Source organism: Protopterus annectens, chromosome 6.part0 (genome assembly GCF_019279795.1).
Source record: "Protopterus annectens isolate FY-2018-M chromosome 6.part0, PAN1.0, whole genome shotgun sequence".
Classification (NCBI taxonomy): Eukaryota; Metazoa; Chordata; order Ceratodontiformes; family Protopteridae; genus Protopterus; species Protopterus annectens.
In genome coordinates this window covers 532,362,049-532,377,673 of record NC_056737.1, presented here as the reverse complement: position 1 = coordinate 532,377,673, position 15,625 = coordinate 532,362,049, and the positions used below count along the sequence as shown (strand labels likewise).

General features: G+C 44.0%; 1 protein-coding gene across 1 annotated transcript in view; it reads left to right on the top strand.

Moving 5' to 3' along the window:
• Window positions 1-15,625, top strand: part of LOC122803869 — a 1,036,817-nt gene that overhangs the window by 919,790 nt on the left and 101,402 nt on the right. The window contains exons 9-10 of the mRNA XM_044073549.1: window positions 1,984-2,094; window positions 15,241-15,433. Of these exons, the coding sequence (XP_043929484.1) occupies window positions 1,984-2,094; window positions 15,241-15,433 (304 nt within the window). The remainder of the gene's footprint in view (window positions 1-1,983; window positions 2,095-15,240; window positions 15,434-15,625) is intronic.

The window sequence follows — 15,625 nt, the reverse complement described above, 5'->3', positions numbered from 1 at the left end:
CCACTCAGGGCATTTGAAAAGGTGGCAACCCTAATTGTACCCTGACCGTTTGTTTTGTAGTAACCTAAAAAAGGTGGCGAAATACACTCAAATAATGTTAATAAGTTATTGACTTGTTTTACATCTGAAAGTGAAGGCTACTTCACATCCTTCTATTCTGTCAATATGGCAAGTTACTAAAATTAATAGTTCAAAATATGTGCCTGATTACCCATGATTATTTCTGTATTTTTGTCTGAGGCTGGAGACAAGTGATTGAGAGCTCTGCAGCTGAGGCCTGAAAGAAGCCACAAGTTCTGGTACACATTACTCACACCTTCAGTGAGACTTTAGGTGAATACTGCTGACTGAAGAAGAAATTCCCTAATCTTTGGAGAAAATGCACCAAGTGGCACCTGGACACTGGGCTTTATAATATTATTACAGTTAGTCCATAATGCCATACTCAAGAGTTCTGTACTTTTTGTTCAGAAAGTGCAAGATGTAAAGCCCCTTATTCTATTAGTTTTTCAACAGAAATAGAGTATTATTTAAAGAACTGATGCTTGTTTTGGAATTTTTTTCACCGTCACTCTCTTCCTAATTCTTGAAAAAAAACGTTTAGCGTGATGAGGAAATGATCAATGTAGTACCTTACTTACAATCCCAGTGTTGCTGATAAGTTATGGAGGAAGTGATCTGTACATAATGTTGTAGTACTGATACTGCAGTTTTAACATTTACAGATATGTTTTAACATAGCCCAGTAATTTACACATATACACACACACACACACACACACACACACACACACACACACACACACACACACACACACACACACACACACACACATCACAGAAAGACAAGCAAAGTAATTAAATTCTGCAATCTTTGAAGTGTGACTAGAATGGAACCAAAGTCACATTGCATCTGTTTTCCTTAGGCAATGAAAACAATTTGGGAAAGTTCAAGCATGGTCAAAATTAAAGAAGAGAGGGAGAAGGGGTGTGACTGATGAAGTCACACCATGGGTGATCTTACCTAGCCAGAGTGAGAGTGGGAAGCTCTGAAAGCAATAACAGTGTATTTATGCAAAAAAGGCAGCAGAAAAGTGCAGATTCAGTGACATAGACTCCCCCAGTACAGTACTTAAAGTACACGTGGATGACAAAAAATAAAAAAGTGTTCTGAAAGCTGCATCACTGACACTGTCTCTTTAAGCTGCTATTTTTTTTTTATCTTTCACTGTTGGCTATTAGGGATATCTTATAATTAATCAGCTGAACAGAAGCTGTCCAGGCCATACCTCTCAACTGTCCCTGATTTTGACTCAAATTTTAGCTCTGTCCCTCTTAATCCCTCCTAAAACTAGTGACTTTTGAAGGAAAGGTGGTGAATTACACTTAATGAATAATGACAATAATTAAGAGTTATAGACTTCTGTTACTTCAGAAAATGTGTATTAATTCATATGCTTTGATTCTGTCAATGTTTCAAGTTAATAGCACTAATATTTTAAAATTGTCCCTGATTTTTTCTTGACTTGTCCTGATTTTGTTGAAATTTACTTCAGGCCAGCTGCAACCACCGCAGGGAGCACAGTATGAATATACAAGTTATTAATGAGGAAATGTGATGTCATCAGACTGGATAGAAAAGGCAGGCAAACAAGTAGGATTGGACTAGACTGCCAGGTTATTAGATTCCAACTAATTCTGGCTACCAGGAAGCACTTTCCAATGAAAGGATAGTGGATGTGTTGAAATGAGTCTCTGGAGTTGTCATTAAAGGCTGGGTTACTGGGAGTATGAAGTGAGAACATGAAAAGTAGAGGGGCAACTGCCCTGGCATAGCTACGATACTCACACTCATAGACTCACAGTTGCTTTATACTGGCACTATGTAATGAAAACTCTATGTTGGCTAATGTAAACAGGATACTTAGCTTCAATTAATATTTTGTAAAAGACTGAACTGATTCTTTGTCTTCATTTAATCAGGCTATTGTGAATGATTATGAAATTAATGTGGAGGAGCCATACATTAACATTCAATGTGAAAATGAAGATATAGAAGATGAGAAACAGAAAGAAGAAGACAGAGCTGCTTTGGTATGCTGTGCTTGTGCTTTCTTTCCTCCTGTACATATTATGCTAACTTTTAGATTGTTTTGTGCATATTTAGTGATGTTCTTCATATTGATCACTGCTTCAGTAACTTTGACTATATGGGTTATATCCTGCAACAGCTAGCCAGTTCACAGAGCTTTAGGGCTCCTTCCCCATTTCCAAACCATTAGCCAGGTTGAGCTAAACTGACTAAAAACACAGATTTAGGTGCCAAGCCCTTCAGAGATTTCCTGCTGCCAAAGAAAGTACTCCTGTCTGGGCTGCAGACAATCAGCAGTCAGCTTGTGCTGTTCCATTGCTGGACTGATACATTCCCTTTGGGGAAGAACTTTCCACATATTATTTTTAGTGTTTTAATTTACTTTCTTGTTTGGAAAAGTACATTTTAAGCTCAAAAGATGCATTTTTATTGACTGTCATGTGACCTTGCTGTACTTTTTAAAAATAGGAGTACAGTTTTGTGTTTGACAATTTAAAAGTTTATTTAAGCATTCTAAAACCTTTTTTTTTCCCTGTGGAAAAACTGTATATCTGATGTTGTCAATTTTCTTTCTATCCTCAACTTATGGGTTTGGATCCAACCCCTCGGATCCGAATCAGCCATTACAATAGCTCATGGTAACCAAAAAACTCTCGAGCTTCTCCCTTACCTGTAATGCACCTTTACTAAGTACCTCAGATCTCATTTGCCACTATTTGCATTAGATGTGGTGAACAGTTACTCTTAAGCAGAAAATGAATTCAGTTTAATTTAATTTAAAACTTCTTTTCTCCTTTAAATATTTTTTTTCTGTGTGTTCTCTGTTTAGCTTAGTTTATTTCACTTACATAGCGACTGCTTCTTGTTATTTTTTCCCTCTTCCTTTTTTCATATGAAAGTACCTCTGAATACTATAGTTTGTATTCTTCCCCTTTACATTTAGTGTATTCCCATTACCATTATTGGCACCCCCCTTTTTTGTACTTCTTTCTCTTAAAAAAAGAAAGCTTTCTATCTTTAACTTGTTTTTGCTTAACCCTTTGTCTTTCAGTATGGCAGATAAAGAAAAAGGGGCCAGCTGACTTCAAAAAGTGTGGGAAGTGTCAGAGGAAATTGCCTTATTCAGACTCATATACCTTGAGTTCAGTCCACTTCACCTTCAAGAAGATAGCTCTATATGCCACATGTTCCACCATAAAGCTCTGGCTGAATGCAATAATAAGTTGATTCTTAAAGGTCTTCTTCCATCTGCATTCAGTGAGGCATTATCTGGAGATCCCCTTCTGTTAAACAAAAAAAAAAGGGCATCTAGGCTTCCTCTGGCAAAAGTGGTGAGTAAGATTCTCTGGGCACAGAATATGCCAGGGGTTTTCTCAGCTCTTATCCCTTCGGGTCAGGAGTTCCTTACATTGACTATCCCTCCTTTACATCCTCCTCTGACTTCTTTTGAAGCTTCAGAGTTCTTGGATCCAAGCCACCTGGCTCCATCTACTTCAGATCCAGAGATAGCTTTATCATTGGATCCGTCATTTCCTCTGAGTTCTTTGGGTCACTCAGAACCAGTGTCTTCTCAGAGCCATAGCTGCCTAGTCAGCTCTGAGGTGTTGGGATTGACTCAGAAGTTTTCAGAGCCATCTCTGCACCTAGGGGCTTCAGTTCAGGTGAGCTTGGCTCTGGCTGCTACTTCAGGAGGATTTTTCTCAGAGCAGGGAGGGACTAGGATCTAGAGACTCCTCCTGTCAGATCCAGAGTCATGTCCCTCTCAGGGGAGGTCAGTCTTTGAGGTTTTGGTGGGAGCCATGTCTGCTTTGGCATCTCAGATAGTCCCTGCCTCCTTAGATTCTCAGTCCCCAACACCGTCATCTCTGTGCACAGTCTCAACCTTTTTCTTCACAGGGACATCCGAGTATCAAAATCCCAATCTTCCCAGCAGGGCATTCTCATTTCTTCTGATACTTTCCCAGAGCATCCCACTGAGTAGGTCTCTAAGAAGAATTTGTGCAAGAGGAAGCACTTGGATTCCTCAAAGAAATCCATCACCAAAGACACAGACTATGATGAAGGTGAAGGGTCCCCCTGGTCACCTCCTGAAGATGTCTGCTTTGGAGACATCCTGGAAATTCTTAAACAGAGAGGTGATTGGAAGCCAAGCAATCCTTTGTCTGAGGAGTAAGTGTATCTGGAAGCTTTTCATACCAGTCCTATCTCTTGGGTGACTCCTTGCACAGATGAGCCCATTGAGTTGATCTCTCAGAGGGAATGGAAGGCTCCCAACACCACTGAGTCGATTCCCTGGAGACTAAACAAAACTATTAACACTCCTGAGGACAAACAGTTTTGGGCAAAAGGTGTGCCTGCGAATGCCATGGTCATGGCGGTGACCATGAAGAAAAAACTAGCTGAGGAAAGTTCCTCTATCCATCCCCCAAACAAGGAGTACTGGGTAATGAATAGATTTGGTAAGCATGTCTATGCTTCAGCGACCTTCTTCTTATGGCTCTTGAACTACCTGGCACACTTCAGTAGGTTACAGAGGGATCTGATTAGGAGCTTTCAGATATCCCCTCAGGATCTGTATGTGAGGAAGTACAGAAGTTGACTACCCTCTAGTCTATTTCTAACTCTTCCATGAGGCTGATTTCACATGTAGCCAATGGAATGAGTAGAGCAGTAGGTTAAGGAGTTGTCATTAGGAGTCATGCCTGGTTGCACTTGTGTGACTTTGTGGAGCCTTTCAAGTGTACGTTCATCAATGCTCCATTTGATGGTACATCCTTATTCACCCCTAAAGTGAAAGACACATTGTCCAGGTGGGAGAAAGATCGGAGGACCCTATCTGCAGTGGGCATATGTTTCTTAACCACACAGAGAGCCTTCTCCAGGAATCAGCAAAGCATTGGAAAAATGTGGTTCAGAAAATCCCAAAGATCTTTTCATGACACACATGGCAGTAGTTCCCCAGGGACAGAGCAGGGAGCTCCAATGGTAGATGCTGTCCTCGTGGCAGAGGAAGCCCATAGAACCAAGGATCCAGAGATTTGGGAGGCCCTTCCAGCACTCCTGAGTGAAGGCCCAATTGCCCTACTCTGGAGGCAATCAGGGGCCAACTGTCCCTGCACCAGAGAGCCTGGATAGAAATAACATTGTATATCTGTGTGCAAAGGATCATTTCCAGAGGATATATTACACTCTTTTCTGTTCCTCTTCCCCAGTGCAGAAAAATCCCCAAATATTCCACCCAGTCAGAGGGAACAAGCAGCTATTCAAGTGCAAAAGCTGCTAGAAAAAAATAGTTATCCAAGGGGTCCCACCAGACCAGAAAGGATCCAGAACTTACTCAAGATTCTTTTTACTGCCAAAGAAAACGGGACTGAAGACCAGTCTTGGATCTCAGCAACTTGAACAGTTTGATGAAACAAGTTCTGGATGTTCACTTTCAGTCGATACTTCTATTTCTGGAAAAGGATGACTGGATGTGCTTACTAGGTCTTTAGGATGTGTATTATCACATAAAAATGAAGAAACAATCCAGGAGGTATTTACGCTTCCGGATGGGAGACAGTCACTATTAGTTCAGAGTACTGCCCTTTGGTCTCGTCACAGCCCCCAGGGTGTTTAACAAGTGCATGGCAGTAGTGGCAGCTCACTTGAGACTGCATGGATTCTTGGTGTTTTTGTATCTAGATGACTGGCTTATTTCCTCCCCAACCAGGCATCAACTATTGAAAGTAAGAGACAATGTTCTCCAGATATGTTTACGTCTAGGTATAGCTATTGAGAGTTTAAACTTTATAAGAGCAATTCTCAACACAAAAGAGACGATAGCCTCACTCTCTCCCTTCAAGGGTGGAGAAAATAAGGTCACAAGTCATGAGAATAATATGCAGCAACAAAATCTCAGTGGGTTCTTCAGGCTTTAGGATCCATGGTGGCAAGAATAATGCTAGTTCTGCTGGCCAGATTTCATATGAGAATTCTGCAATGGCTGTTATCAGCAAAATTGTCTATTCTTCAACAACCAGTGTTGACTCAAATAAAGATCACCAATATTTGCAGAAAATATCAAAAATGGTAGATTTAATCAGACCAGATACAACAAAGTCACCCATTTGTTCTCACCCAGCCCAATGCCACAGTGACCACTGACACTTCCCAGCAAGAAGGGGGGAGGTGGCATTTTCAGGGCAAAACAATCCAAGGCACTTGGTCCCCCACAGAGGCTAACTTGTATATCAATTTTCTAGAGATGAGAGCAGTGCTTTTAGCATTGCAGGCTTTCCAAGATGCTATTCCCTTGGGAATGATTGCAGTTCAATCAGATAACATGTCAGCAGTCTGGTATATCAACAGACAAGAAGGAACCAGATCCTACCCTTTGTGTTGAGAAGCTCTCAGAGTGTGGCAATGGGCAATCTCATCCAACCGCTTTCTCATAGCAATGCATATTCCAGGGAAGTCCAGTGTAATAACAGATAAGCTGAGCAGGTGCATTCTCTTACCCCATGAATGATCCATCAATCAAATTGTGATGGAAAGGATATTCCATCAATGGGGCCAGCCCTGCTGTGATCTTTTCACCTCTTCCCTAAATAACAAGTGCAACAACTACTTAGCCTTGATCCCCCCAAGTGGGAAGTCACAGAGGGATGCTCTTCATCACAACTGCCCCCCCCCCCGCCAGTCTCCGTTATGCCATTCTCCTGATTCCATTAATCCTGAAATTTCTACAGAAAGTGACCAGGTTGAAGACCAAAGTAATCCTCATTGCAGCATATTGGCCTCGGCAGATTTGGTTCCCCTGGCCTCACTTACCATGGATTCTGGATCCAACTCCAGACCTCTTGTCTCACCCAGTGGGCATGATTCACCCAGATATAACCAATCTCAGGCTGATGGCCTGGCTTATCCAATTCTATTAATAGCCAGGCAACGTATGCTCCCTTCTCCAGTCTGACACACACTCCTGTCTGCTCATAAACCATCTAGATGTAAGCTATATTCCAGTAAATGGAAAAGATTCATTCACTGGGAATTAAAAAATAACATTGATCCCTTCTCTGCTGTGATTCATGATATTTAAAATTGTTTAGCCCAACTTTTCAATGAAGGGTCATCTTCTTTGACTATCAAAGCCTAGTTGGCAGCGATATCCAATTTTCACATTTCTGAAGCCCCCTTATAAAGACCTTACTTCCCCATAGGACCTAAATTTGGTGCTACAGGCTATTATACACCCCCCTTTTGAACCAGAAGCTAAGTGCAATCTCATATTCCTTTCTTGGAAGACTATATTCCTGGTAGCAAAACCTTTGCAAAACGAATTTCAGAAATTCAAGCCTTATCTTCCAATCCATCATATTGGATTTTTCACAAAGACAGAGTATCTCTCTGTACTAACCATCCTTTTTACCAAAGATGGTATCAGAAACAAATACCAATCAGTCGATTGATTTCCTAGTATTTTTTCCAAAATTTGAGAACAAAGGTGAATACTTGTTACATTTATTAGATGTTCAGAGACAATTGCATTTTATCTTCATAGAACCAAAGATATCAGGCAATCTGACCAATTACTTGTTTCCTTCTCTGCTGTTAAATTGGATAAACAAGTCATCAAAGCAACTTTATCAAGATGGCTTACCAGTTGTATTTCTTTCATTTATGATTGTTTGGGCATGGCCTTGCCAAAATCTTTATAAGCTCATTCTACTAAAGCAATGATAACTTCATCTGTTTTCTAGTCTAGAGCCTCCATGGATGACATTTGTGCAGCAGCAGTAACTTGGGCTACCCCTCATACCTTTGTTACTCATTACAAATTGGCCCTGGTTTCCACGGCTAGGGCATCTTTTGGTTCAATGGTGCTGAGGAACATCCTTCTTTGAGTCCATCCAAGATCTAAGATAGCTGGGGACTCTGTCTCATAGATTGAGGTTAGAAATAAAAAAATAGCAACATCAGATAAAGACGTTATGTACTCACCACAATGCTCCATCTGTGTTGTCCATTTTCATTCTTCCTCAATTCCCCACCCACCAGTCCCCTACCTCGAACTCCTAGACGAGCAAGTATTCTTAGATGGGCTATTACCTTGTGCTGAGCTCTAGATGTAGTCTCCCTGGATCTTCTGCATATTTTCTTTAATGCTTTTAGCAAACACGATCTGAGGTACTCAGGAAGGGTGTATTATGGGTAAGGAAGAAGCTCAAGAGTTTTTTGGTTACCACGAGCTATTGCAACATCTGAGTCAAATCCAAGGGATCAGATCCAAATCCATAGGTTAAGGAAGAATGAAAATGGACAACACAGATGGAACGTTATGGTGAGTACATAACTTCTTTTTAAATTACTTTTTAGGGTTGGTAAAGTGTATTAGTATGCTTTTTACTGTGTTTTTATAGGAAAAAGTGACTTTATGTTACTTTTGCAATTTTACTGGTGTGTGCTGCTTAGTTTCACCAGGAAAGAGGAACAGTTTTTGCAATGACAATGGAACAAACTACTGATACAATGGCTGGTCCTTCTTCCAGCCACAAAAATAAAAAGTTAACTAAGCAGTCTTTGCTACTTCAGCAGGATAGCAGTTTACCTCAAGGGCAGATGGTTGACTCTGCTGTGGCCAAAGTTGGTTCCTCAGATCACTCATCTTTTACCTCACTCCCCTCTAGTGTTGCCCTTACAAGTTAGCTACATCCTCTGTGGTTGTTGGGTCCCCGCACTGGGTAATGGAGAGACATTTTTTTTGGTAGGATGCCCCTGGTTAACTAGAATGTTGTACCGATCATCGGGGAACTTGTTGCTTCCATTAACTAACTTTCCTGTAAAAAGAAATTAAAAATGTTAAGTTGTCTATCTCGCCTTCATTCTTGCTGGATGGGTTCGGAGCCGACCTCGGCTCCGACTCGGCCACTCTAAAAGCTCGAGAGTTGGTTCCACCGGCTCGAGGCTCCCCTTATATCCCACAATGCTAGGCGAGAGTTACCTCAGATCTCGTTTGCCGCTACAGCTTCGAGGTTGGTTGCTTCTACCGGTTCCTGGTGAGTGTTAGCTTTTTATACTAAAAAGTTATTCTTTTTCCCCTTTTAACCTTAATTCTTCACAAATTAGTGTAGAATATAGTTTTTATCCCGACCCTATTTTTCCCGTTTTCTCTTTAAAAGAACCGCTGGTTCTTCCCTTGGGCCTTTGGCCTTCCTTCCTTAGGGTGTGTTTGTGTAGTTTCTTTAACTTTTTTGTGCTTAATTTCTAGTATTTTTACTAAAATTGTTAATTATTTTTAGTATTAATATTTTTCTGACAGGGTATAACTGTGTGTTTGGTGTGTGTTAGTGTACACCTGTCAGTTAGGATAATGTCAAAGGAAGCAAAGGTCTCTGGATTCAAGAAGTGTGATGCGTGCTGTCAGAAAATGTCTCTGACAGACGCTCACACTTCTTGTGTCTACTGTCTGGGGCCTTTGCACCTGCAGGACTCCTGTGCTGTGTGCCATGGCTTCAGCCCCAGGGTCCTGCAGGAGAGAAAGAACAAGTTAATTTTGAGAGGCTTGTTAAAACCAGAGGATTCCCTGTCAGTTTCAACAGGGAAGCCCTCTAAGGCATCGAGGTCTTCGGCTCCGGCTTCTGAGCCGAGACCTCAGGTTGTTCAACCTTTGCCTTTATCGGCTCCGGCTGGAGCCGATAAGACTCAGTCCACAGTTTCTGTGGCTTCCTCGGCTCCGGCCGGAGCCGAGGTTATCGAGGTACCTGTGTCGGCTCCGACAAGATCTTCGGAGCCGACAACCAGAAAGAGGTCTAGGTCACCTTCTCTTGGCTCCGTTCATTCGGCTCCAGGATCTCCCCTGCTGTCTGAACGGAGCCAAAGGTCTCATTCCTCTAGGTCATCGAGGCTTTCCGATCATGACCTTCAGAGGGTGGTGAGTCGACTACTTAAGTCCGAGGCACTTGCCCAGATGCTTCAGAGCCCGACTCATCAGTCGGTGCCTGCCCCGGTCCATCAACTCTTTCCTCCTTCGACTCTTTTGAGTTCGGAGCCGGGTCGTGTCGGAACCGAGACTGTGGTCACCGGGCCGAGACAATTGTCTTCGGCTCCGCCGCTCCGCTTTCTTCCGTGGAGGAATCTCGGCGCCGGACTTCCTCGTCGGCTCCGAGGGGTGAGTGGCAGCGGACCCTTGTCCGGCCCCCTCTCCCTCTCGGTGCTTTGGCGCTGGTGAGTTCGGCTCCGACATCGGCCTCGGAGCCATCACTGTCGGTGCCGAGGGGGTCCTTAGCTCCTCGGAGCGGGACCTCTGGCTCTGCCTGACAGGGTGCTTCGAGGTCATGCGGAGTGTGTTAGAGCCTGGCTCTACTCCACAGTCGGCTCCGTCAGCCCCTCCCTCTATGCTGCCTCAGGGTAAGTCGACTCACTCCCTCATCCCGGACCGCAGAGAGCCAGCTCCTCAGGAGCCCCCTTTGGGGATTTCATCCTCTTCCGAGGCCTCTCCTGATTTGGCAGAAGAGCCCCCTCGGAAGAGGAAGTGCAAGAGGAAGCACATTGACTCACCTGAGTCTATCACGTCGGACACAGATCTGGATGATTCTGAGGGTTCCCCCCGTTCCCCTTCTGAAGATGTCTCATTTGCAGACATTCTGGAGATCCTTAAACAGAGGGGAAATTGGCCAGCCCTCAACCCTTCAGAGGACGAATCTGTGTATCTTGAGGCGTTTGGCTCTCGTCCTTCCACCTCCTGGGTGTCCCCCCCCTTCGACCCCCTCATGCAGGTGGTTGCTAAAAAGGCATGGACGGCTCCTGATTCAGTGGACCCCACTCCCAGGAGACCCTCCAAATTCATCACAGCTCCATCAGACAAGCAATTTTTATCAAAAGGAGTTTCTGTGGATGCTATGGTGGTAGCTGCCGCCACAAAGAAGGAACTGGCTGATCCTTCAGTGCCTGTCCATCCACCTAACAAGGAATCTAGGTCCATGGATAGGTACGGGAAGCGGATGTTCTCCTCAGCGACTTTTACCATGCGTTCGCTGAATTACCTGTGCCATTTCACTCGTCTTCAAAGGGACTTGGTCAAGGAAGCGAGTGAGATGTTGAAGGACCCTACAGCTGCGGGGTTCCAAGAAAAAATGAACACGCAGCTGGCTATCCTTAATTCCATTTCCAACTCCTCCATGCGCCTCCTCTCTTATGCGGCCGATGGAGCGAGCAGAGCCGCAGGAACAGGGGTAGCCTTACGTAGGCACGCCTGGATGCGGCTATGCAACTTTGCGGAACCTTTCAAGACGTCTTTCACGAACTCCCCTTTGATGGATCATCTCTTTTTGGTCCTCAAGTGAAAGAAACCCTGACTAGGTGCGAGACTGATGGCAAGACCCTTTCTGCCGTCGGAGTCCGTTTTTCGACTCCTTCTAGGCCTTACCCCAAAGGCCAGAAGGGTGGAAAGATGTGGTTCCGTAAACAATCTCAAGGGACTTCGCCTGACGCACAGAGTCGTTTTTCCTACCAGAGGCAGAGGTGGGAATAACAATGGTAGACGCCGCCCTAGGGGCAGGGGGGGTCCGCAGAACCAGGGCAATCGGGAAGCCTTTCCTGACAAGCCCTTTCAGCATCCCTGAGGTGTTGCCCGACTGCCCATCTTCGGAGGCAGTCGGGGGAAGATTGTCACTGTACCCAGAAGCCTGGCTATCCTTGACACAAGACAAATGGGTACAGTCCATCATTTCCGAAGGTTATTCCATCCCCTTTCTTCGTTTTCCAAATCAGTCAAAAAAATCCCTTCCAGATGTTCCACCCGCTCAAAGGGACATAGCAGCTTTGGAAATTTCAAAACTGCTTGCAAAAAGAGCTATTCAGCCAGTGCCAGCAGACCAACAAGGATCCGGAATCTACTCAAGGTTCTTTTTAGTTCCAAAGAAAACAGGGACTGGAGACCAATTTTGGATCTCAGTATCTTGAACAGATCGGTCAAGAAAACAAGATTTCGGATGGTCACGCTGCAATCCATTCTTCCCCTATTGGGAAAAGGAAACTGGATGTGCTCTATAGACCTTCAGGACGCGTACTATCACATAAAAATGAACAGACGCTCCAGAAGATTCCTCCGCTTCAGGCTGGGAACCAGTCATTTTCAATTCAGGGCCCTGCCCTTTGGTCTCACCACTGCCCCCCGGGTGTTTACCAAATGCATGGCAGTGGTAGCTTCTCAGCTGAGACGACAAGGATTCCAGGTGTTTCCATATTTGGACGACTGGCTCCTCACAGCTCCCACCAAGCATCTCCTTCTGATGGCCAGAGATTACACTTTTCGCGTCTGTCAAAAACTGGGTATCTCAATAAATTGCGAAAAGTCTGTTTTGTCGCCTTGTCGTACTATTACCTACATAGGCGCAAATTTAGATACTGTAAACATGTCTGCAACACTAACGAACCAAAGGATATCAGACATTCAAAAATTGGTGTCACTTCTTCTCAACAACAACAGAGCCAAAGCCAGGTTAGTTCTAAAGGTGTTGGGAATCATGGCAGCGGCCATACCTCTCCTCCCATTGGCCAGATACCACATGCGGATCCTTCAGTGGATGCTCTTTTCTCAATGGTCATACCAGGAACTTCCAATGTCTCACACCATTATGATCACGCAAGCGTGCAAAAAGCATCTCATGTGGTGGATATCTTCCCCCCAGCTCCTGTTGGGGAGACCATTTGTTCCACCTCCTCCGGTTGCTACTCTGACAACGGATGCCTCCCTGATCGGGTGGGGGGGCATTATCAGGGCAGGACAGTCCAGGGCACATGGCAACCAAACGAATGCCACTTGCACATAAATGTTCTGGAGATGAGAGGAGTGCTTTTAGCGTTGCAAGCCCTTCAAGACTCTCTTCCCTTGGGAACGATTGCAATCCAGACAGACAATATGTCTGTAGTGTGGTACATCAACAAACAAGGCGGAACCAGATCATACCCCCTGTGTCGAGAAGCACTCAGACTGTGGCAATGGGCGATTTCTTCTCAGCGTTTTCTGATAGCAACGCACATCCCGGAAGTCCAATCACATTGCGGACAAGTTGAGCAGAGCTATTCTCATGCCTCACGAGTGGTCTCTGAAAGACTCTGTAGTGAGAGAGATATTTCTCAAGTGGGGTCAGCCTTGCTGCGATCTTTTTGCTACTCCCCAAAACAGCAAGTGCAGAGAATACTTCACTCTATTCCCTTTACCAGGCCAACCCAGCAGGGACGCGCTAGTCCAACTTTGGCCCCGGGGACTTCTGTATGCATTTCCTCCTTTCCCACTGATCTCTCAAGTAATACAGAAAGCTATCGCTCAGAAGGCCTCATTGATCCTCATTGCTCCTTACTGGCCTCGACAAGTGTGGTTCCCCTTTCTACATCGATTTCTTTTGAGCGACCGTGGAATCTGGACCTAGTTCCAGATCTTTTGATCCATCAGTCGGGTCAGTTTCATCGCTCCCTCCCCTCTCTGAACCTCACTGCTTGGTTCCTCCACTTTCAACCGTAGCCAGGCTTCCTCAATTATCTCACTCTGTTAGAGATATTTTGATAGCTTCCCATAAATCTTCCACTCGAAAGATTTATTTGAGTAAGTGGAAACGCTTCTCATATTGAGCACAAGGAAAGGACATAGATCCTTTCACCGCTTCCATCCAACTAGTCCTTGATTTTCTTGCTGAACTCTTCCATGCAGGTTCATCTCCATCTACTCTTAAGGTTCAATTGGCAGCTATTTCTAATTTCCATGTGGGTATTTCTGAATCTGCCCTAATGTCCCACAAACTCTGCAAAGCCTTTTTGAAAGGAGTTTTTCTTCTCAGACCTCCTGTAAGAAATCCTCCTTCTCCTTGGGACCTAAATTTAGTTCTTGCTTCTTTGATTCTTTCCCCTTTCGAACCTGCAGCTTCATGTTCCTTAAAGTTATTATCATGGAAAACTCTCTTTCTGGTGGCTATCACATCAGCTAGAAGAATTTCAGAACTTCAAGCACTCAGTTGTCGTTCTCCTTACCTTGTGTTCCATAAGGACAGAGTTTCCTTACGAACTAACCCGTCCTTTTGCCTAAGGTGGTTTCAACATCAAATCTAAACCAATGCATTGACCTCCTGTCTTTTTCCCGGAGTATTCAAATAGGTCTGAACAAAATTACACTACCTGGATGTTCATCGTCAATTAAGGTACTACTTGGACAGGACGAAACTATTCAGAAAATCTGATCAGCTGTTTGTCTCCTATGCGGAAAGCAGAAAGGGACTTCCAGTTTCAAAGGTATCTTTATCCAGATGGCTAACATCTCTGATTACCCTTGTTTATGAGATTAGACACCAAAACTGCCTAATAAACCTAAAGCCCATTCCACCAGAGCTTTGGCTACTTCTCTAGCCTTCCAAGACAGACTGCCTATTGACACCATTTGTGCAGCGGCTACTTGGGCTACTCCTCACACTTTTATTTCCCATTATAAGTTGGATTTAGCTTCTAGGCATAGAGCTAATTTTGGTTCCACTGTTCTCAGGAGTCTGTTCCGTTAGGCCACCCGGGACAAGGTGCTAGGGACGGTCCCATCCAGCAAGAATGAAGGCGAGATAGACAACTTAACATATAGAAGTTATGTTCTTACCATAACGTTCCATGTTAGTTGTCTTCTTCTCGCTTCTTCTTGCGTCCCACCCTCCTTCCCCCTGGCCTGGACAGACCTAGAGGAGTTGTGATCGTGACCTCTCTTTCTACCACCTCTTTCTTAGTCATATGCTATTATGCATATTTTCTTGTTTCAGGATATAGGTCACCCCTTTTCTTCCTGCTGTTAGAGGTGGATTCTGTTTCACAGTTATACTGTTTTTGATATAAGCTGGGTTAGCTTACAAACGAGATCTGAGGTAACTCTCGCCTAGCATTGTGGGATATAAGGGGAGCCTCGAGCCGGTGGAACCAACTCTCGAGCTTTTAGAGTGGCCGAGTCGGAGCCGAGGTCGGCTCCGAACCCATCCAGCAAGAAGAAGGCGAGAAGAAGACAACTAACATGGAACGTTATGGTAAGAACATAACTTCTATTTTAAATATATAGCTTCTCCTGCTCCAGTTTCACTGGACCAGAGTAGTTTGCTCAGTCTGGCTCAGGTTCTCATAAGTTTGTTGATTGTTCTTATGAGGTTGTTTCTGATAAGAGAAAATTAAATTATTCTCTTCCTGAAGAGATTCAAGAAATTGAATCTGGAGTGGAATTTGTCACAGCCTGTGGTTCCCCTGATACCCAGCCTGTTGCACCTATGAAAGCACATAGAAAATACAAAGTTCCTCATTCTTTCAAATTTCTATACACTCATCCCAGACCTGACCCAGCAGGTATAGCTTTAGTCGATCCAGCTCCTGCCAAACATTTTGTTAATTCTAATCCTTCCCCCATCTGACAAGGATGATACAGTAATTGATACATTTGGGAAAAAAGTGTATGCCCCTGCAACTTTAATTTTTAGAATTTTGAATTGTCAGGCTCATATGTTAAAGTTTATTCTGACCTAATTGTGAAAGTATGAG